This window comes from Falco peregrinus, chromosome Z, assembly GCF_023634155.1.
Source record: "Falco peregrinus isolate bFalPer1 chromosome Z, bFalPer1.pri, whole genome shotgun sequence".
In the NCBI taxonomy this organism is placed as follows: Eukaryota; Metazoa; Chordata; class Aves; order Falconiformes; family Falconidae; genus Falco; species Falco peregrinus.
This window is the reverse complement of record NC_073739.1, coordinates 37,024,147-37,046,293: the sequence shown is the minus strand read 5'-3', so window position 1 is coordinate 37,046,293 and position 22,147 is coordinate 37,024,147. Positions and strand designations below refer to the sequence as shown.

Here is a 22,147-nt window from a genome sequence, read left to right as displayed (position 1 = left end):
ATGTAAAATCTTCTGACGTTCCCATTTCCAACACACATGCAGGCACACACACACGCACACACACACACACGCACGCACGCGCACGCACACACACACACACACACACACACACATGCGCGCGAACCTTGACTAAATTACTGAATAGGCTGACAGCCTGGTTTTAAGGACTGAGCTGACAGCAACAGAAACTGATTTGAATAGGGAAGTACCAGAGGCAAAGGATCTTTGCAACAGCATTGAGCAAAAGCTGCTGTAAAGCAGATATATATTAGAGTGATTGGCACCTCAGTGTTCTCCCCATCTCTTTCTGAAAGCTAATGAAAAATGATCATCCTCCTCTTTTATACAGGGGAAAAAGTATTTACCCTTTATGCAAAACCACCACTTCTTCTGTATTTCCTACTTTTTCTACTGAAGTGGATACAAATACAAAGGCAGCTTCCATGTGACAGACACTGTCATCCACAGCTTTCAGAGCACCAGAATAGAGATGCTCATTTAGGACTCATTGTGGGCTATTTCTTGGCATCTCAATGAGGAATAAATACATCTGTCTGAATATTAAATGCTCCTTTGTGCTTCAGTTCCCTTATGATTTTCAATAGGTCCACTACGAGTCATTACAAAAAGTAGTGCTCAACCAAGGCAAACTTTATGAAACAGAAGAGTGTTAATGTTTTTCTAAACCTCATATTCCTCCTGTTAATACAGAGAAGAACCTGTGTCCTTCACAAGGAGCACCCAGGTACATATTTTCAAAAGTGTTCAGGCTCTGCTTGCTCTCCCTTTCTTCGCAGTTTTAGTGGAGTTGGACTTTAGACACCAACTACATGAAATAAACCTGTGGATTAATTAGGAAATGTGCACAGAGGGTGGGTGCACAGAACTGGGACATGCCAGTTAAAATGCCAGTGAACTACATGTGGTAAGTATGTATTCACAACTTTGTATGAGGTTATGTGTCAACAATGAAAATATTTTCTAGTGGGAAACAGGAGTAGTAACCAATGAAAAAAAATTTGGAGCAGACAAATTTTGTAATGCTTGTGGTGTTTCTGTGGAATATGTTATAATAAAAATAATATCATAAAATAATTACTGACTATACTATGCAAACCCTAGGACACTGACTTGGCACATCCACCAATCCACAGTAGCTTGTGTCAGAATCAGGACAAGCATAGTAAATGATAGTGTATTAGAAGGAAAAAAAATATTAATAAGAATTACTAGGAATCCTGGGGTGTCTTTTACTAAAAAGATTTCTGGACTGCTGTGTCCAATTACTTCACAGGGATAAGAAATTTCATTCAGTGCTCAGTATTTCATCACTGGCTCAAATGCCTACCAATGTGCCTATGTATTCAAGCTTGTTTGTTGGTCCCTCTTATTACTTATGTACAGAAATGTTTATTTAACTGAATAACTGTTACCACAACTTCTGAATTGCAAGAAGTGTTGAAGTATTACATTTGACATTTTTTTTACAACAGCTGATAATATAATATGCAGTAGCGGGAAATCTTGCAAAAAATAAAAACAACAGTAATTTAGTAGAAATTAGGACAATTGCAAGATCCATATAGTAAGTTTCAATTTTGCACAAGCACCAAGTTTTATCTGTTGTTATTTTAAAGTAAATAATAAAATACAAACTAGCTTCCAGAACTATTTTGCTTTTTGATGACTAAAAGTAACACCCACTGATAACCTGTTTTATGAAGGTAGATTGCTTTGAAGGTGTAGATGTTTGCCCCAGTATAATAAAAGAGAGGTAAATGGTACTGCTCCAGTTCTCTCAGGACTTGTCAGGTGTCTGATTTGTATAGCAGAAGACTTTAGGACACTGCCTAACATGTAAGAATATATTTTGATTTAAAGATTTGCCTTTACAAGTTTTAAAAAATACATACTTAATATACTTGTGAAACAAACATAATGCAGTCATCAACAAAGCTTCTTCCAAAGTTGTGATTCCATTTAAAACTTTATTTTGTATGTTCAGAACATCACCAGAAACATAGAAACTTGTAGGCACAAATGACTCCATATCCAGAGTTTTTGAATAAAATATTTTCTATTGAAATTGCAACAACACATTTTTATGATAACTATATAACTTAATATTTCATATATACATATAAAAGTCATGCATTGTAAAGAGTCATTTTTTCTAGAACATGATTCCTAGGTGCTAAAATTCTCTGTAGATCTTACAGGTTTTAAACATGTCATATTTTTTCTGTACATATTAAAGAGTTAATTATACTGATATCACATTCCCAAATAAAACAGAAAATGTAGTAAAGCTGTGTATTTTCTTTATTTACCTTACAGTTTTTTTCCCTGTATTAAAAAAAATAAATCATATAAGTAATAGCAAAACAAATGTTTAAACCAGCTCACAAGTATGTAAGATATGTAAAATCTAGTAGTATAAACTAGGATGACAATGCAAGGGTATAAAATATGTTCTATTTCAAGTCTATGGTCCATGAGTAATATTGCTTCTGTACTGGCCTTGCTTTGACACATGCAAGTCCATGAAATAATTCATGTCTTACTATGTACCAGACTTGGAATCAACCAGGAATGAAAGGAAATGGTCCTCAAGCTTACCGACTGGCAGCTTGTTTTATTTCCACCTGTGAAATACAATTACCCTTTTCTTGCTATGAGGCACATCCAAAAAAAAAATCCAAGGCTGAATTTCAGCCCTGAAATTCAGATCCCCTATATTCTATTTCTGCAAGATTCTTTACTATGTAAATAATTCCTCCAGTTAAACTAATAATTTTAAAAGGATCTTTGTCCTTACATGGCCCTTTTTTCTCTGAGTTTCTATCATTATTACATTCTGGCCACTTAGCCATGTGATATGCATTATGACCTTTGGCACCGGAGTGTTAGCATTTGTGGGAGAACTCTGTACTGCTGACTTCTGTAAGTGACCCACACTACTCCTTAAGTGTGATCATTCTTTTGATTTTCCAGTTTCGTTAGTGGAATCCAGTGTTGTGAAGATGAGTATCATCAGCCATTTGCTTACAAGCAGAGTAGATGTGTAAACATTTTTAAAAGTCTTATTAAGTGTAGTGCTTTTACATGTTTTGCATTCCTGATCTGGAAATACCATTTGATGTATTGACAGCCTGACAAGGAATAGATGCACTTAGCTGTATAAACCATACCAGGTCTCTTTATGTATTTTAGAACCTGTTTAAGAATTTGGAGAAACAGTCTGACCAAACACAGAGCAAGCATTGAACTGGGACTGAGGAGATCTGCTTTTGTTCTTGGGTTTGCCACTACCGTGCTGGGTACCTGTGTGCAGTTGCTTCCTCTTTTGGTGCCTCAATTTCACCACCTGAGAAGTTAAGATTGATTTTAATGGTGCCAGAGTTTCTTCTGAGTGAATGACAGAAGTTGTGCTCCTTTCCAGACACTGCTAATAGCCGTTCTTGCTCAAAGAACTGTATACTATCACTCTACCTGTGAAATATGTGTACTTCTGTTTGAAAGGTGGAATGTAAGCAAGCAGTAACTCTGAGAGCAACAGGGTAACAATTTTTAATGTAAATACTGCATTTGAACAGCTCCTAGAAAATATTTATAATGCAACAGCATGCATACTAATAATACTAGTACTTGACTGCATTTTCTCATAGTATGATTTTGGCATAAGCATTTATGAAAAATATGATAGTTTGTTTTTATGATTGCAAAGCAGTTCCTAAGGTGCAAATTGTAGCTTATACAATTTTGATGAGTCCTTTTAAAAAGTATGTGCTTCTTTTATCTTAGATGGTCTTTGTTACCAGTAGGATACATACTTTACTCATTAACAGTAGTTTTTAAAAAGCTTTGGAGAGAGATCCAGAAAAGCTCACATTTTGTACACTTTTTCCCCTTCCAAGGGTTTTGAGAAAGGCAGTTTCCCATGACAGAGTGGTTTAAACCAGTTTTTTTTTCTGTTCTGAACTTTGCATTGCATTGCAACACAGTACTGACTGCAACTGTTAATATGCCAAATCCTGTAGTACCAATTCCAGCAAATCTCCCACAGACTTTTGTGGGCCCTAATTCCAGATATAGGATTTGGTTCTATAAATAGTCACAGCAGTTTGAATCAGGAGTTTAAATGGTAAATATAAAACCCTTCAGACAATATAAAGGCAATAGATCTAATAGTGCATGAATGCAAAACCACTCTAGTTGGAATATAGTGGAATTTCACTCAGATAATCTGGTAATTTGAATGAAAACTTTGTATACTACACCAATCCCTCTCCAAGGGTACCACCAGTTCAGTAACATTCCATTCATTCACTAATCACACCACGTGTTCATTTAACCACAAGCAGCATTTGAACTGAGCCTTACCCATAGAAGCTTTTGTATGGGACTCCCCAGCCAGTTCTCCCTGGGAAAGGTTTCTGTTTCTGCATGTACACCATTTTTATACAATCTCACATTCTCCACTGGCAAACATCTGCTCTTCTGAAATATAGTCGGGCCAGAAGCACAGGTCACTCTTGAAGTGGTGGGTCCAGAAAAGGACATGATCTCCATCTCCTACAGGGGCTGTTTTTACGTCATTCTTCAGTTCAAACACCACATCATACTAGAAAGAAATCTTATTCTGGGGGTGGGGTTAAAGAGAATATCTGTTTCTTTTGACTGTGCTACCCCCATCTTTCCTTTTAGTGTGAATCTGTTCATTTATTTGTCAGATCCGAGACTATCTTATGCACACTGCTTCACCAGCAGTAATGACAATTGCACAGACTTGTTTGTCCACAGCATTCTTAAAGGGCGTGATAACACCACTCAGCATGCATTTATGTGTTCTAGGTTTCTTCATGGCCATTTCTTTGTTTTAGTTCTAACATTATACATTGCCTTCTCTTGTAGTTATATGCAAATCTAAATAATATGAAGTTGATTTTCCAGATCTTTCACATTATTTTAGGGATGAAACTTCTTTTCTTCTGTAAATTACAATTAGATACCCTAGCCTTTCTTTTACTTTTTCTGACAGCTAGAGTACATGATATTTTAATTGTTGTTTTTTTTCACAGTAACTCACTTTCTCATTTTCCAAATGTTTCTTTTAAAACAGATACTAATGAATAGGGTCTTGCATGGTTGTTTGCTGTCTATAGGTTTTACATGGGCATTGTCACACAGGTGAGACTGCATGACTACTTCTGAAAATGCAATTTCACATCACCACACATTTGCCTTTCAGCTTCTCTTTCCTTTTCTGCTGCTTGCTTTTTTTGCCATCAATTTGTAAACTCACGGTCCTGCGTTTCTCCAGGTTTAGCAATTCTTGGAATAACTCTTTCACGTTGTGGTTCAGCTTGGCAGAGGTCTCCATGAAAGCACATTTCCACTTCTTAGCCATGGCTTCTCCTTCACTGGTGTCTACCTCTCTATTTTGGTTCTCATCATTTTTGTTCCCCACCAGCATTATTGGAATGCTTTCCACATCTCCTTTAATCTGACAGATTTGTTCGTAGATTGGTTTGAGCTCCTCCAAGGACTGTCGGCTGGTGATAGAGTAAACCAAAATGAAAGCATGTCCTTTAGAAATGGAAAGGCGTTGCATGGCTGGAAATTGATGGCTCCCTGTAGTGTCAGTTATCTGCAAAGTGCATATGCTTTTATCACAGCTGATCACCTGCCGATAGGTGTCTTCAATGGTAGGGATGTAACTCTCTCTGAAAGTGCCTTTCACAAATCTCAAGACCAAAGAACTTTTGCCCACTCCTCCAGCTCCAAACACAACAACCCTGTAATCATTGCTTTGCTCAGGCATGCTTCTTGGTTTGTCTGTTGCTCAGCTAAAGATCTAGGAAAGAGAATGACAAAACCAACAAAAGAGACATTAATACAGACATATGTGGAGAATGCACTTTGTGATATCTCTCCCAAGAAAAGAAATGAATGTGATATAAGTCATCACAAGTTGTAATAATTTAAGAAGACTTGCAGCAGGTTACAGAATGGGTTATTTCAATAGTAAATTTCTATCGATCATTATTATTATGAATTTTATATTAATATTATTATGAATAAATATTAAATTGAAATAGGTTATTTCAATAGTAAATTTAGGATATGCAATGTTACCTGCACTGGTAGCAAAGCACTGTCTTCATCACTGTATGATTTATCTTAAATTAACATTGTGAGTTTCAGTATTCTTCCTACTGGACTAATATCCCCAGAGATAAAAAGCTGCATCTGGGAAATGGTATACCAGCAAGACCAAGGCCAGAACAAATTGTAGAAACTGAAATACTCTTCTGTCTCTAAAACAAGTCTCCTCAAATCATTGTTGAAACACACCAATATACACATGCATGACAGTCAATTACTCAAAGCATGCCACGTCTTCAGTAGTTAGGGAATTTATCTCTACTACAACTGGAGAACACTCCTGAGGGACATCTAAGATGTGTTTGTAGCTTGTTCAGCAATAGCACTAAGTGTACTTTGTACTTTGTTTCTAACTCTTTGAGAACATGCACCCCCAATTCAGCGTGTTTTTCCACTTGCATTTCAGGTCAAAGAGTTCATTTTGGTAAACTGAAATTGTTCATGTTGTCTGCCATTTCATTCTAATCTTTATTTCACAGCAGATTATATGTGACTGGAGACATGCTACACTTGTCAGAAAGGTTGTGCAGGTGTCTTCACAATATTTTTAAGTGGCTTATGTTGTCAAGGTTGGCAAATGCATATGTCAAAGGTCACAAAACTGTGATCCCTGAAGTCAGTTCCCCTTGACAAAACCTGTCTGTAATCTGTAGGACCACAAATAATTGTCATCATTATTAATAATGGAAATAGTAAAGCTTTCACAGGGCTGCAAGCTGTAGTCATTTTGGAATTCATTGAAATAAATGTGAAGATGAATTTGTCCTCGCATCAGTAGGAGTTCATTAGGTACACAGCACGTACGAGTCTCTTTATATTTAGTGATATTTAAGCAAATAAAGACTAAAAAATTAAACCCTGGAAGTTGAAACAGGTCTAGGATGTTGTTACTTTTCAAACCGAAGCTAGATACAGAAAAAAATATGTGTGGAACAAACTGCGAAATTTGCTGCACCTGTATTTGCCCTTAGGAAAATGGGCTGATTTAATAGGGAACCTTGTCCAAGTGCTCTAATGGTCCAAGGTAATTGAATTTGTCTGTTGCACTGTTTCCTGAGTAGCAGCTAATGCAGAACAACCCAAAGGTATTTCTTACTGAATAAAGAAAGCCTTCAAGCTATTTCTTCATTGCAGCAGGAAGAGTGATTGCATTGTGGGGCAAGATTTTAAGTTACCCTTAACCTGTTTAGCACAGGGAGAATAGGATTGGTGCTGTAGAGGTATGGATGTGAGTGGAGCCCCCATGACCTTATCCCAGTTGCCAGCCCACACTGAATTTTGTGCTTTTGCATCTTTGATGCTGTTGCAGCCTGTGCCAGTTAGATTAAAGCTATGTCTGCCCATGCTGCACTAATGTCTTCATTTTTCTGTTCAAGCATACCCTGATTTTGTTATCCTTCTTGTCCAGGGCATCCTATTCTGTCCTAATTCTAATGTCTGAAAGCTGAAAACATCTGTCTTTACATAATGTGTTGAATGAAGGAGTTGCACTTCCTCATCTGCCACACCATAGGCAGAATAATCAGGGCAACTGGGGATGCTGATCCTCAGGCAAAGTGGAGACGCTGTCACAGCTCTGCCTGCCCAGATGGGCTTCAGGCAGAAGGCAGCTTCACCCCTTCCTTCTCTCCTATGCTGCAGTCACTGTCACTTTCAGAGACCTGTTTAAATATAGGAAAGATTGATAAATAAAAGTGTTCATCCTGAGGCACTGAAGCAAAAGTTTTTCTCTCTGACAGCAGAATTCAAAGAATGGAAAGAAGGGTAGTCTCAGAGAACACTGGTATATGTGTTTATGTAAGAGGGAAAATCCTCTGAGGAACAAGGAAAATGGATGACCAGCTCATGCTGTTGAGAAAATAAGCAAAACCAAAGTAGCTAGCAAGAAATGAGAACAGAGGAAGCTAGCAGGACAATTTTCCACTGAGAATAAACCTGTATGTGCGAGCTGTAAGCACGCAAATTCAGAACAGTTGTAGGACTGCATGTTGTGGGTGACTGCATAGGATGAGCTACGATAAGAATTATAGTTTAATAATTTTTGTGAGCAAAAAGGCAAGAGAGAAAATCATAGCTGTTTCACCTCAGAAGCAGCTTAAGTGTTGCACAATCAGGTAATATGTAGTCTGGGAAGTATGACATGGTGAGAAAAAATGCACTATGAAAATCAGTGAAATACAGAGTAGAGAAATAATTTTTTTAAAGCTATCTGACTGTAATCCTGCTATATTAAACTTCATGCTTTAAGCATACTCAGAAATCTCCAAGAAACTGCCATATATAGTTGCTCAAATGTTAGAACAAATTGAAATGTGGCACTTAATGGTGTGAAGTATTAAGCATCTGAAAAGCTTCTAAGGGAACCTGAAATGGCATGGTAGCTAATCTTCAAATACATAATAAATTGTTGCAAAGAGGGATAGTGTGCACCAGTAGTGGAAAAAAGGTGGAAATAATGGGCTTAGGTTGTAGAATAGATTCACATTAGACAACAGGAAAACTTTGTAGTGGTAAGAAGAGCACAACTGTTGCTGAGGGAGATTTTGCAGAGTGGCTATAGAAATGACCATAGAATCACAGGATAATTCAGGCTGGAAGGTCTCTGGTCACTGCTGGTCACAGCAGGGTCAGCCATGAGACTAGAGAGTTGTTCTGTCCTGTCAGAGTCTGAAAACTTCCAGTATTTCCCACAGCTTCTCTGGGCAACCTGCTCCACTGCTGAATTACCCTCAGCGTGATTTTCCCTCCCTTATATCTAATCCGAACTATTTGTGTTGCAGCTCATGCCTGTCACCCCTCCTCCTCCCAGTGCCCATTGCTGTGAAGGGTTCAACTTCATCTTCCCGACGGCTTTCCCGCAGGCGCGGAGGGGCTGCCCGGTGCCCCCCCGGGCGGTGCCTGCCCCCGGGCGGCCCGGCCCCAGCCCCCAGCCCCCAGCCCCCAGCCCGCACGGCGCCTCGGGCCCGCAGGGGAGCTCGCTCCGGGCCGCCGGCCGTGTCCCCTGCCGGGGGCGCCGCAACAGACACTGCGCGGCTGCTGCCTCCGAGCGCTGCGCGGGGGCGGGTTATCGCCCCCCGACCCACCGCCCGGGGCACGGCGGGCCCGCACTGCCGCCGGGGCCGTGCCCGTGTGGTCCCCACCACGGCCCCAGGGCCTTCCCGCGGAGCTGCTCCCCAGCCTGTGCTGCTGCGGGGGAGCAGCAGCCTCAGTCGCTGTTTGGTCTGTCCCACATGCAGGTCTGTTAGTCCTACGGATCCTCCGTTTTACCAAGATTAAAAACTCAGATTATTTTAATTTTTGTCCTGCTCAAAGCAAAAACCGCAATAAGCTCAGACAAGGCTTTCAGATCACACCAGGGAAAGGCTTCCCTAGTTTTTACCGTGTGCTTACATTCTCTGTGTGCGTCTGGTCAGAGATCCTCCTGCAGTGAAAACCATTCTGTGTGGCTGTGCTGCACAGGCACCCAACCTAATGCATTTCATACCGCCCTATGAGTGCATTGGGTTTTCTTTGTCTTAAAATATATTAACTAAAACGCACAACAGGACAAAGCAAAGTAGCACATTGTTTCATCAGTGTTCAGTATTCTGGCCAGTGCGGATAAGGGAAAATTAACTTGAGAGAAGTTTGACTTTTCAGATGTACAGTATCCTCCCTGATTCATACCTTGAGAACCTCTCTGTTTCATAATCTACACATAGAGAACAGCAGTTGCATTTTACACTTTAAAGCTGACTTATTCTGGAGTTTATGCCTAATAAATCCTCATTTGCTGCCTTTGTTACTTCATGGACTACATCAGTGAAAAAAATTGCTATCATCCTGTGACACATTACTTTAACAAAACTATGCTCACTTAAAAAGGCGAAGCACATTTTATAACTTGCATCCACACCCTTCATTATTTGTTGGTTGCAAAGTTCAGCAAGTTAGTGAGTCTCCATATACCTCTGCTGATTTACCTCTGTTTTCTGCAGATGCTCCACTTGTGCAAGGCTTGAGTTGCTCTAGCTCAGCTGCTGTGACTGAGGCCAACGGGGCTATTCTCTGGGATAAAAGGCTGCTTCCAGTTCAAACTCAACGACAGACCTTTATGCTGTTCCTTTCTTAGCTGTTTCTGACATGCCAGGTAAAGAACTGAAGAGCTGTTCTGACAGGAGGATACAGTTCAAGGACTGAGTCATTTTGATACACAATCGGTTATTTTGTTATATAGTGATAACAAAAAGAGGTATTTAAAAATGTTTAAACAAACTACCTTGCACTACGGATTATAGACTTGATAGCTGAAACTCTTCATGTTTTTTGGGTGACTAATTACATGTGGGTGTGTTAGCATTTACTAAATTGATGTCATTGATCCTGTATTTAGCCACTGGATCTCCATAGTTATCACTTATCTTTAATAATGGACTAACTTTTCTATCAATTTTATTTATGACCTGATTCTTATGTTTGTATTTAAGCCATGAATAACACATATAATAGAAGGCAAAATGTTTAGAGAGGCTGAAAAATAACTTGTGAAAATTAATCTCCTTGAATACTTACCCTTAGAGTAATATGAGATGAGAATCTCCTAGCTGGTGAGCCCATCCAGTTTGTACTTGAAAGCTTGTATAGAAAAAAAATTGCCCACTCTCCAGTGTTTCCACAGTTTTGTTTTGTTGCAAAAGGATTTAACCACATTTGTATTGTTAGACTTCCATGAAATGTCACAGGTTGCACATTTCTTTGAATGTTTTTTGGCTAGGTGGTATTTTTTAGGGTAGTATACATTTTAGAAAACAACCTGATACTACGTGTGCTGTCTGGAATCAGAGGCTTTGATTGCATCTTCACTGATCCAGTTCTTGAGGTTTTAAGATATCCTACTGACATGTCAGTCTGATGTGCAATACAGCAATTGTCAGATACTATGTATTGATTTCCTGAAAGCTCTTTTTCCTCAAGTAAGATCATCTCATATCAGTTACTGATTTTGGGGGTTTTTTTAAGTGTTTAAGGAGATGTCTCTGTTTATATTGTCATTGTTATGATGGAAATCCAATAATTTACATGCAATGCATTTAGTTCAAAAGCTTGCATCAATTTAAACTAAAAATCCATCAGGCTTCCAGTGATGAGACCATCATGCAAAGACACAAAGTGCAAGGTGAAGAATAATACCAAATGTAGATATACATGAGATGGATTTCAGCATGTTTGTAAGGTTAATGGGCATTTCACCACACCAAATGTGAAAAAAAGCACACATTACTAATACACAGGAGGGAAAAAGAGCTCTGCAAGTTTTTACTTGTCCATTACGTATATAAACAGGCATTTCTTGGGGAGTATTTTCACCATATTTGCCAATGATCTTGGACTTAAAGAGTGGGGATTTTCTTACTTCTAGTGTCTTCAACTTTTACTACAAAATGCTCTTTTTCATTATTTTTTCTTTTTCTTTGCTTGGTTTGCTTTGGTCTTTTCAAATCGAAGGAAATTTGGATGTGTTTGAAGACAAAATGGTAACAGTTAAAACAGCTTTTTCTTGCAACATGAGGTTCTAATCCATGTGGAAAGCATATTTTTATTCTCATGCTGAACAAAGTGTTCTTTGAAAGTCTGCTTCTCAACAATCAGCTAGTGTAAATTGTGACTTCCTCACTGAGTAAAAGCTGTAGCACTTTTGATTGATGTCAGCTCTGGCTTTTATACAGGTGTTGTTCTTGCCATGTTTGTTAATAAAGAAGAATATTTTCACACTGTTAGTGCCTGTGTCATTGATATTTGAACAAAGCCTTGGCCAGATATAAGCATCTATTCAAAATACCTTCTCTTTTTGCTTTACATGTTTACATAAAATGGGAGGACAACTGGCCAAGTCATATTAACATAAGTCGCTATGCATGGATTGACAATACTAATGATGATAATTAAAATTAATGCATTTAGACTAAAACCACTTCCTGCATTTGCTTTGCCATTTCAAAGTTACAGCTTGGTAAGTTACTGCAACATCATGCCTTTTTTTCTAAATGTTTATCTATGTATTGGTGACTTCCTTGCACTTGAATTTAAGTCTGTGATCTTTGTGTTAGTAGATACTATTCAGACATCATTGGATAACAAATATTAGGCTAAATATTATTTATTCCTGATTGCTCTAACTTTTTAGATACCTTAACAAGGCAAAAATATAGAGAGGTGTGTCAGATATTTCAGGTCATACCTTCTCCCTATGAAAAAACCTGGTGGAAGTCTTGAAATGCAAAGAAGTCTTTCACAAAACAGTGTGATGTGGGATTTGAAGGCAGCAATTTACTATATTTTGCTCAAGGTATTTATGCAGTGCCAGAGAACATTAAGCCATTTGACCTAAGATTTCTCTGGGCTTTTTCACTGTCTTCAGTGCAGTTTGAACAAAGTGTCTTACTTTATTCTTAAAAAGAATTCTTTGCCTACAGCTGTTCCAACTAATGATGACTCTCTGAGAAGCATCTCATTGCTTTAGGAAAGGTGATTATGCTGCTGCTGCTGAAATGTTGGTAATTGGTTAAATTAGTTGCCTCCAGAAACTTCTTAGACTCTAGCACCAGTTTTGCTGTTATTTCATAGTAATAGCTTGGGTTTTCCGTTAGTCTAAAAGCTCATGATAGAAGTCCCTCTAAACAAAATTTTATGCAATTGGTCTCTGAATCTTGCCCAGTGTTAACATTTTTTTCAATTAATGCTGGAGGATGGTGAAGAATGGCGTTTCAAAATAACGGCAATACTGCATGATCAGTGAAGATTAAATCCACTTCAAGATTTCCAGCACTGAATGTCCAAGCGCTAACATACTGGTTTACTGAAAGAAAGCTGTCTTAGTGCTGTGTAAAGTAGTTACCGTAAAAAGGAAGTTGGGCACTGTTTGTGTGACCTGTAGGTTCAGCAAACACAGTTCAGCAAAGTCCTTAAGAAAATGCTTAAATGGTGTACATTCTTGTCATGTTTTTTTTGGGGGTTGGTTTTTTTTTTACCTTGGGCTTAACTGTAGTATAATTGAACACTGTAAAGTCTTCATATATAGCATTCATGTGATATAAAGGCTGTTTACGGTGGACAAAAGATTGAGAAAATCAGTGATTTTGGGCAGGTCAGTGTAGGTGCAGCAGCTAGAAGTGGCATGGAAATGTTCCAATATAACAAGTCTTATTGACCAAACAGCATTCAGCTATTGGACGTTGAAAGCAGTGTAATGATCTAACTTCAAGATCTGTGTAGAAGTTACCGAGTGTGGCCAAAAAAAGATGTGAAAGAACACGAGGTTTTTGGAGTTCCAGATTTATTTTCAGAGTCAATACAAAACTGGATGACATAAAAGGCCATGGCAAAAAAAGAAGAGTTTTTCTCAACTATACTTTGAGAGAAAAGCAATGTTAACTTAGTATTTTGTACCATCAGCCAGAAGAAAGCAGACCAGATTAAGTTAGAGACAAAATGGCATCTTCCGTGGAAGTAAAGAGTTGAGTGCTTTCCTCTGACACACTGTCCTTGTTATAGTATTTACTTGTTCATGTGAAAGTAAAAGATAAAATCAGGCACTCTTCTTATTCAACATATGCATAGGAAGCAAAAATTCAAACTACAAATTCAGTTTGGCTTGACGGAAACAGTTTCTCGTTTAGAGTTAGACTTTCTACAACATTTGAACTGTTTGAATTTGCATAGAAAATTCATCATTTAGAATTTTCTAACTGACATGAAAGCAGTGGCTCAGCCTGTACAAAACTTGATAGGGCTGAGACAAAGTAGAAAGATAAACAGCCCTGCATGACCAGAATGTCAGCAGACAAAGTATGTCCTTCAGGAGACCTAGTATAGCCTAGGTGATTGTAATATTTACTTTCAAATATTTAAAAAAGAAAAAGGGAAGAAAAATAAAAATGGCTCCACTTTTTCAATGTTGGCTAAAGTGTTTCTTCCATTTTGGGACAGATTCTTCACTACATTACAAATGCATATGCTACACTACAGATACAATCTAAGTAATAAGTCAGGATATCAATTTTGGAAAGTTTTTTCAGAGAGGTTCTCTGAAAGGTTTTACAGATTCCCTTCATACTGCTGGCCTAACACAGAAGAGTAATAGAGAGGACAGGATCCTTTCAAAATAATTTGTCACAGTTTTTTTCTGTATTTAAAGAAGCAAAATATTGTCCTAAACATCTCCATGTAAAGAAGGTAGAATCCAGCCCCTGCAGTGTTCTGTGATCACAGATGTTGTGCTCTGCTTTAGAAAATTTTTATATTTTCATCACACTGAAGTTGAAAACCTTCTTGACGAAACAATACCTTTTCAAAATTGTTTGAAGCCCTATGAATTATTATATCAAATGGATCCCTTGGTAAAACAAAACCCCCAAATACATAATTGTCAGTAAGAAAATATTTACTGGCTCTTGGGCTAAGATATGGCCAGCAAGGATAATGGCAGGAATAGTTTTACGAGGCAAGAAAGAACTGGGAAAAAAAGGGACAAGAACTAGATGAGTTTTCTACAGGGGCAATAGGTAGCATGGGTTTCTGAAACTAAGTTTAACCAAAGTGGCATTTCTTGTTGAAGGCAGGACTGCTGATGGAAGAATGAACAATGCAGAAGGGTCTATTGGTTCCATTTTCTGCTAAGCATTCATGTACAGAAAATTCAAAAGGTGCTGGACCTGATCCAACAAAGATCTTTAAAATCAGGAATACACTTTAATGATTTGGTCTACTGTTGTCCAAGAGCTTTCAGAACTAAACCCTGAGTAACAGGTATGTACTAATGAACCATTACCATAAAACAAGATTCAGCATCATTGAACACACCAAGTGAAAAAACATTCCTTTCATGCAGAAACAGCAATAACATGCTAAGTTTACCCAGGGTGAACAGGTGTCCTACTGATTGCCACTTTTTATTTAGTGAATTGGCTAATCTTAAAATTAGGAAAAGGAAAGTTTAATGACTTAGTTCCTGTTTAAACTCAGGTTTTACCTTAGGTATGTTAGATACTTCATTGACTTAAACAGAACTACTCTTATCTACTCAAGCATTTTGGTAAACCAGTATCTTAATCTTTCAAGTGCTTACAGTCAAAACTCAGTGACAAATAACTCGGAAGCCTTTGTGGATGTGTAGTTAGGTATTCATGAATTCACACACAGAAATAAAAATGTCAAGATAACAACACTGTATTCAACTCTCCCTGGGACTGATTTTTTTGAGTTTTTTTCCCAGCTTAACAGACCCAACACTGTAGGTTTTGTTCAGTTTTCAATAGATTTAATCTACCTGAGTAAAGATAGAAAGATCAACTTAAAACATTTTATGTCCACCTTTCAACATGTAGGACACTATGCCATGGGGTAGAGCAGTAGGGTTATTAACTGGAATTTGTCACTCACATAAAGGCGGGATCAGAGACTCAGTCTGACCTTTCAGCCCCTCATTTTTTAATAGCAGGCTAATCTACTTTTGGCAGCTAGCTATAACTTTACATACTGTAGTGAATTTCTGCTTCTCCAGATGTCCACTAGCCAAAATAGGTGACTTTTTATTGGGCATCTTATGGAAAAAAGTTGTGGCTTTTAAGTTTTCCTGAATAGAGAAAGTTAGAACATATAAACCACTAAAAAAAACCCCAATACACCAGCCACCAAACCAAGAAGGAAAATATCCCAAATAATCATTTGACCGTAGAGGCTTTGGATGTGAAATTCCATATACTGGGAGATTCATGATAAAAATCCAAGCATAAGCAACAAGCTAGTTTCTTATAAATGTGTGTCTTTACACAGAAAAGCCATACATCCATGGAAGACTGCTTCCGTTCAGCAGAGGAAATTGTACAAAGAGCAGTGGCCCTTTTGCCTTTCCACTGTAGACCTCAATTCTTTAATGTCAGTTTCAGACTATTTGCACAAATCTTCTATAGAAGCAGAATTATTAAAGGTTAAGGGCTTCTGACATATAATTATAACTTCTATAATTATCTTTCCTTGTTGGGCTGGAAAGGATAGCTTGGTTGTTATCCTGACTACTGAAACAGGCCTGATACTCTTCCACAGCCCAAATAACACCCCTTTCAAAATGATGTGGCTTATACTGAGAATATCAGTATTTGTTTTCTTGTCCTAATTGCGCGAGGTAAGCCCTCCAAAAACCCTACCAGCCAATATAATACATTTTGCAACTGGTTTGTTGGGCAATAACTTGTGAATAAGTTAATGTAGCAGGTTTCAGGATCCAGAAGGAACTCTGACAAGTAATTAAGTAATGTAATCTCATTGTTGATATGCTTCCAAGCACTACTAAGAAGCCTGTGTTTACACTGAAAATTTTCTGCAAATCAGAAAAGGTTGAAAACCAGCAATTAAAGTATAACTGTGGGTATGATACAGGAATGACAACTTTCTGATAGGAGTTTCTACCTCTTTACAAGAAGCTATTTGCTGTCTATGATGTGCAATTTATCATAACCTGGTTTGGGGAAATTTATATATTTTTTCTTTTTACTTTAAAGTGTATTTTCTTTAAAATTTAATTCGCAAATCTACATTGCAAGACTTCCACAAAACTGAATACTTACCGGGTTTTTTAAAATTATTTTTAATGAGAAAAACAATTTCATACTAATTTTCATCACTGCCCTGGCTTTCAGTACTTTCTATTACGAAAAAAGAAGGCTTAGCCTTCAGAGTAGTTTATTCACAATTCATGTTTCTTTTCCTTGTAGACAAAATTATGAAAACTATATTCTAAAGATTAAAAAATAATTTCCCAGTAACACATGGTAGCATTTTAATGTTTGAGTGAACAAATTGGGAAAACGCTAATGTTTTTGAGTTGGGTTTACAGCAATAATTTACCAGTTGATGGTAGCTCTTATTTGATTATTTAAATTACTAACTTTACAGAACAGATAAAAATTTCCCTAGATTTTCAGGGAAGAATATAAAAATAAATAAATAAAAGGAAGTCTCCTTTTCTTAGCTTCACATTAAGTCAGAACTACTGGACATTTTGGGAAGAAAATATTTGCAGTCCAGGAATGGATTTGCTTTTTCATAGAAGTGCTTTACAACATACCTACTTTAAATGCAGATACTAAATGGCTGACATAACTTCATTGACATTTATTCAGATTCAACTAAAACCAATTCCATTACCTTCAGTGAGGGTGAGGGTGATTGCATTTTGCTGCCATAGCGTACTGCAGCCCTGCACAGTCAGAGAAATCAGAGACTGATTTTCATCACCAATACAGAAGTCTAACATTTAACTCAAATTTGTTTGCTTGACAGGTGGTGCTCCTGACCTTGGTGTGAGTGGAAAAATGTGTCTGTCACAGACTTGACACACCCTTTTTGACATTGCTTTTGTCTTCCTTGGATACTCATTTATACAGTAATCAATATTTTGTGGTTGAAAACAAATCAATATTTGTTTTCTCAAAAAGGCAAAATAAAGAATGTTCTGTTTCAATTCATATGTACAGTTGCATTGTCACTTGGTGGGTCTTTTCTACTGCCTTTCCAGGCAGTAAGATAAGTTAATGCACATTTTAACTTTAGTGCAACAAAAAAGAATGCAGTGAAAATACTTGTTCATTGATACTTAGCAACCTTTGTTTGGGTGCAGAATAAAACAGAAATATATGAAAAAAATTTCCAATATTTTTTTTTCCTAGTACACTTAAGGAAATTGTTACTTTAAAAGGGAACGTAATATTGCTAACAGTTTGTATGCATGTTTCACAAAAATGCCATTTTTCTCCCTTTATGTAATACTGAGAATTGCTCAATTAGGCCTAGTAATACAAAGTATAAATGGGAAAGTTAAAAACTATTTTGAATCAGCCCTATATACCAAACCAAATGTACTGCAATGAATACTGTTTTATTTAAGTCTACAAAGGGCCTGGTACTCACGTGGCTTGCGGGAGCTGGAACATTCGAATGCAGTTTATTATATATTACATAATAGTTACTGAGATTTACTGCAAACTGAAAGCAATCCAATGTAGTATACAAATCAAAAACATAAAAAAACAAGAGAAGGATCAGATTATAAAAAGAAAGAAGTAGAGGAAAAGAGAATATGGAATTGAATGTGGTCATTCTGCAGGAACATCTTTGAACCAGAATACTGTTTATTGTGCGTTTTTAATATAAGCTAAGTTTGAGGTAATTACACACACTCAGTCACAATGGAAGTGTGAGTTTTTGCTTTTTCACACATGATGCTTGGATCTTGTCCTGGTTTTGGCTGGGGCGGATTTAATTTTCTTCCTAGTAGTGAATACAGTGCTGTATTTTGGATTTAGTATGAGAATAAAGTAGATAACACACTGATGTTTTAGATGTCGCTAAGTCGTGCTTACTCTAAATCAGGGGCTTTATTGTTTCCCATGCTCTGCCAGTGAGCAGGTGCACCAGCAGCCGGGAGGGAGCAGAGCCAGGACAGCTGACCTGAACTAGCCAAAGGGATGTTCCATACCATAGAATGTCATGCTCAGTATATAAACTGCAGGGACCTGGCCAGGAGGGGCTGATCACTGCCTAAGGACTGGCTGGGCATTGATCGGCAAGTGGTGAGAAACTGTATTGTCCATCACTTGTTTTTCTTGGGTTTTATTTCTTTCTCTCTTTTTGTTATCTCCCTTCTCATTACTATTATTATTACTATTATTATTGTTATTTCTATTATTATTTCTTTTATTATTATTATTATTTCATTAAACTGTTCTTACCTCAACCCATGGGGTTTAGATTTTTCCAGTTCTCCTCCCCATCCCATTGTGGCGGGGTGGGGGGCAGTGGAGTAGGGTGCGTAAGTGAACAGCTATGTGGTATCTAGTTGCTGCTGGGGTTAAACCATGATAGACAGGTGTGTTGGTTAGCACAAAAGGAAGTTATCAGGTCATCCTGAAAGGAAACTAGAAATAGCACTAGTAACAACTTCAGAAACAGCATTATGAGTTTATATGCTATCCACTGGTTTTGTTGGTACTACAGAGACTGCAGTGCTGGTGTAATAAAATCCTGACGACTTGGCCAGAAGGAGCTGTGCTTCTGAACTCCAATCATCTTACAAAGAACTTGCACTGTGAGAAAGGGATGTTATTCAGCTTGATGACCATCACACCTTATTTGTCTGCTGGTGTAAACAACAGTGCAGCACAATGTAGAAAAGAAATAGGCTTTCATTTGTCTCTGGTGTGAGATGTGTGGAAAACTGTGTTTTTAAAGACCTTGACCCACTTGCAAAGAGACTTTTGAATGTAGGCAACTTCCAGTGAAAAGTATGAATGGTGTTTAGTACTGAAAGAAACCTGGATTATCAGATCCAGTTCTTTGCCATTACAGGCAACCATTTCACATAATCCCTTCCACCAAGTTCCAAGTAAAACACATTTAGAACACTTTCTTTCTATTGCCTCAACAAGAAGGTAATTTCAGAACCTTGCTGCTAATTGTTTCAAACTTTGCAGCCTAAGTGTATTCACAGTCTATTTAAACCCATTTGTTCTTCACTATTCCCAGGTGTCATGGTTTAGCCCCAGCTGGTAACTAAGTATCATGCTCGCTGCCTGCCCCCACCCCACGACAAGGGATGGGAAGGAGAATCAGGAAGGGCAATAGAATAATTGAAATAGAATAAAATAAAAACAACAATAATAACAATAGTAATTATAATGAAGAGGAGGGAGAAGGGGAAAAGAACAAAATCCAAAGGGGAGGGAGAAAAGAAACCAAATGATGCACAATACACTTGCTTACCACCCTCTAACAAATGCTCAGCCAGACCCCAAGCAGTGATCAGGAAGCCCCAGACATGTCCCCCCAGTTTATATACTGAACATGACTCTTTGTGGTATGGAGCATCCCTTTGGCTAGTTTGGGTCAGCTGTTCTGGCAGTGTCCACCCCTAGTTCTTGTGCCACTCCAGCCCTCTCACTGGCAGGGCCTAAGAAACTGAAAAGTCCTTGATCTAGTTGAAACATTACCTAGCAACAACTAAAAACATCTGTCATCACCACTATTCTCATATCAAATCCAAAACACAGCACTGCACCAGCTGTTAAAAAGAAAATAACTCTACCCCAGCTGAAACCTGGACACCAGGGATAGAAATAAATAGCTGTAAACTGCAATCATTCCCCCAGTTCCATGGGGCCATTGATTTGCAGCTGTGTATTTGAACCTTTTCCATGTTTAAACAGTTCTTCATGCAAAAGCCTCAGGAATGTGTGCAGTGTGTGAGAGAGCATGAAACCTCAAGGGATACCACATTTCATAGTCCCTGAACAATGGCACAGATGCCATTCTGAGAGAATTGGGCACTACTGCATTTAGTAGGCACGGCAAGACCCTGTGGGGCAGCTCCTGAACATGAGTGAAGTCCCTAAGTCAGAAAAGTAAAAGGGAGGTAGGAGGCAAGGCAAAATAGCCCTCTGATCCAGAATTAATAATTATGAAACCTGCAAACATTCTAGATACCGTAAACTGTAAAGCCTGGCAGAGGTATAACAGAAATTAGTTGCAACATCTTCATTTATATGGAAAGGTATGGGGATGTACATATTACATACCTGTGTGTGTGCATTTATAAACAGGCATATATATATTCATGTATGACTACGTATTCATGAAAACAAGACATTCAGGAAATGCTTTAAAAACAAAATACATCAAATAAGTTGCCCCATTCTGGGCTCACCCAACTGTGACTGAGTGCTGCAGCATATAGAGCATCCCACATTTCACAGGGAAGATAGCAAGAAAGGAAGTATTATCAAATTTAATTCAGTCCCTCACAAATACTGGACAATGGCCTTTCATGATTTATTTTCTTTCTTTCAATTGAAAGAGGCACAATCTACTGCACAAATAAAACATTGCCTGTTTGTCAGTGGAATGCTGCAAAGTTGTATTTGTTTCAAAGAAACAAACACCTGGTCTTATTTTATTCAGACTCAACATTTTTGATTCTTTCATCGTATAAATTAAAATGTAGCCTTCATTTAAAAAAAAATGCATCTCCCCTTAAGCACTGCAGTGGCAGCAGTTTAAACTAGGGCAAAATCCAGCACATTGAGTTTTAATGAAAGACAGTTTTAAAAAAAGGTTATGAAGCCCTTACTAGCATCCCAGCACACAGAAAAATGATGTTTAACTGGTCAGTATGCATATGACCAACCTCTGGCTTCTTGTCAGCCCCAGCTTACAGCATGCCATGTTCTCTACCTAAGATACATGCTTAGATCAAATATTGCAGTCATAACTCACACAAAACTCTACTGACTTCAGCGGAAATTTTGCCTGAGTGAGGACTGTGGATTTTGGCCAAAGGCGATAAAGACCTCTACTCTCAATGCAAAGCTATTTTTATTTTACAAGACAATGCAGAAAAACAATGGAAAAAATTTTACCTGTGTAGGAACAGAAAGCTCCAAATGCTCCTCAGTTTCTGCCTGTCATTGCACCGGCTGTTCACCCCCTCTGCTCTGGGTTTCCTCCACCAAAAAGGAGTCCCTGTCTTAATCAAGGGGCTGCAGCTCTTTCGCCTGCTGCTTTCACTTGTGCTGCTCCTCTCCTACTGACTCCCCAGTGCCTGGGCCGTGGCTAATGCGCCTGTTGGCTTGATTGCAGCCTCTCTCTTTCTGCTTTTACAGATGGACTGACTCCAGCATCTGCTGGTGCTACTGCCTAAATGGCAACGGCAAAGCTCATCCAGGCTTTTAACTGCCACCTACTGAGTAATTGTGGAATATATATGAATATATATATAAAAGTATATGTATATAGGCTGTAATTTTGTGGCTTTCTCAACAAATGTAGTAGATTTTTGCAGTTAGTCTTTAAGCCCTCCAAATATCCTGCAGTTTGTCATTTAAAGTTGTAGTTTACGTTACTCTGTGTCCATAACTCTCTCTTTCTTTCAGCACCTAAACATGGAACAAGC

The 22,147-nt window shown here is 38.1% G+C and overlaps 1 protein-coding gene across 1 annotated transcript; it reads right to left on the bottom strand.

Moving 5' to 3' along the window:
* Nucleotides 1–1,957: 1,957 nt before the first annotated feature.
* On the bottom strand, nt 1,958–21,874 carry DIRAS2 (DIRAS family GTPase 2). The gene is made up of 2 exons (XM_027790108.2): nt 21,615–21,874; nt 1,958–5,857 (listed from the first exon to the last, which is right to left on the bottom strand). The coding sequence occupies exon 2, from the start codon at nt 5,822–5,824 to the stop codon at nt 5,225–5,227; it is 600 nt and encodes a 199-aa protein (XP_027645909.2). The 5' UTR covers nt 5,825–5,857; nt 21,615–21,874; the 3' UTR covers nt 1,958–5,224.
* Between the last annotated feature and the right edge of the window lie 273 nt (nt 21,875–22,147).

What these genes read in the sequence shown, in the direction of transcription:
- DIRAS2 (XM_027790108.2), bottom strand. Translation starts at nt 5,824, where the DNA reads ATGCCTGAGCAAAGCAATGATTACAGGGTTGTTGTGTTTGGAGCTGGA.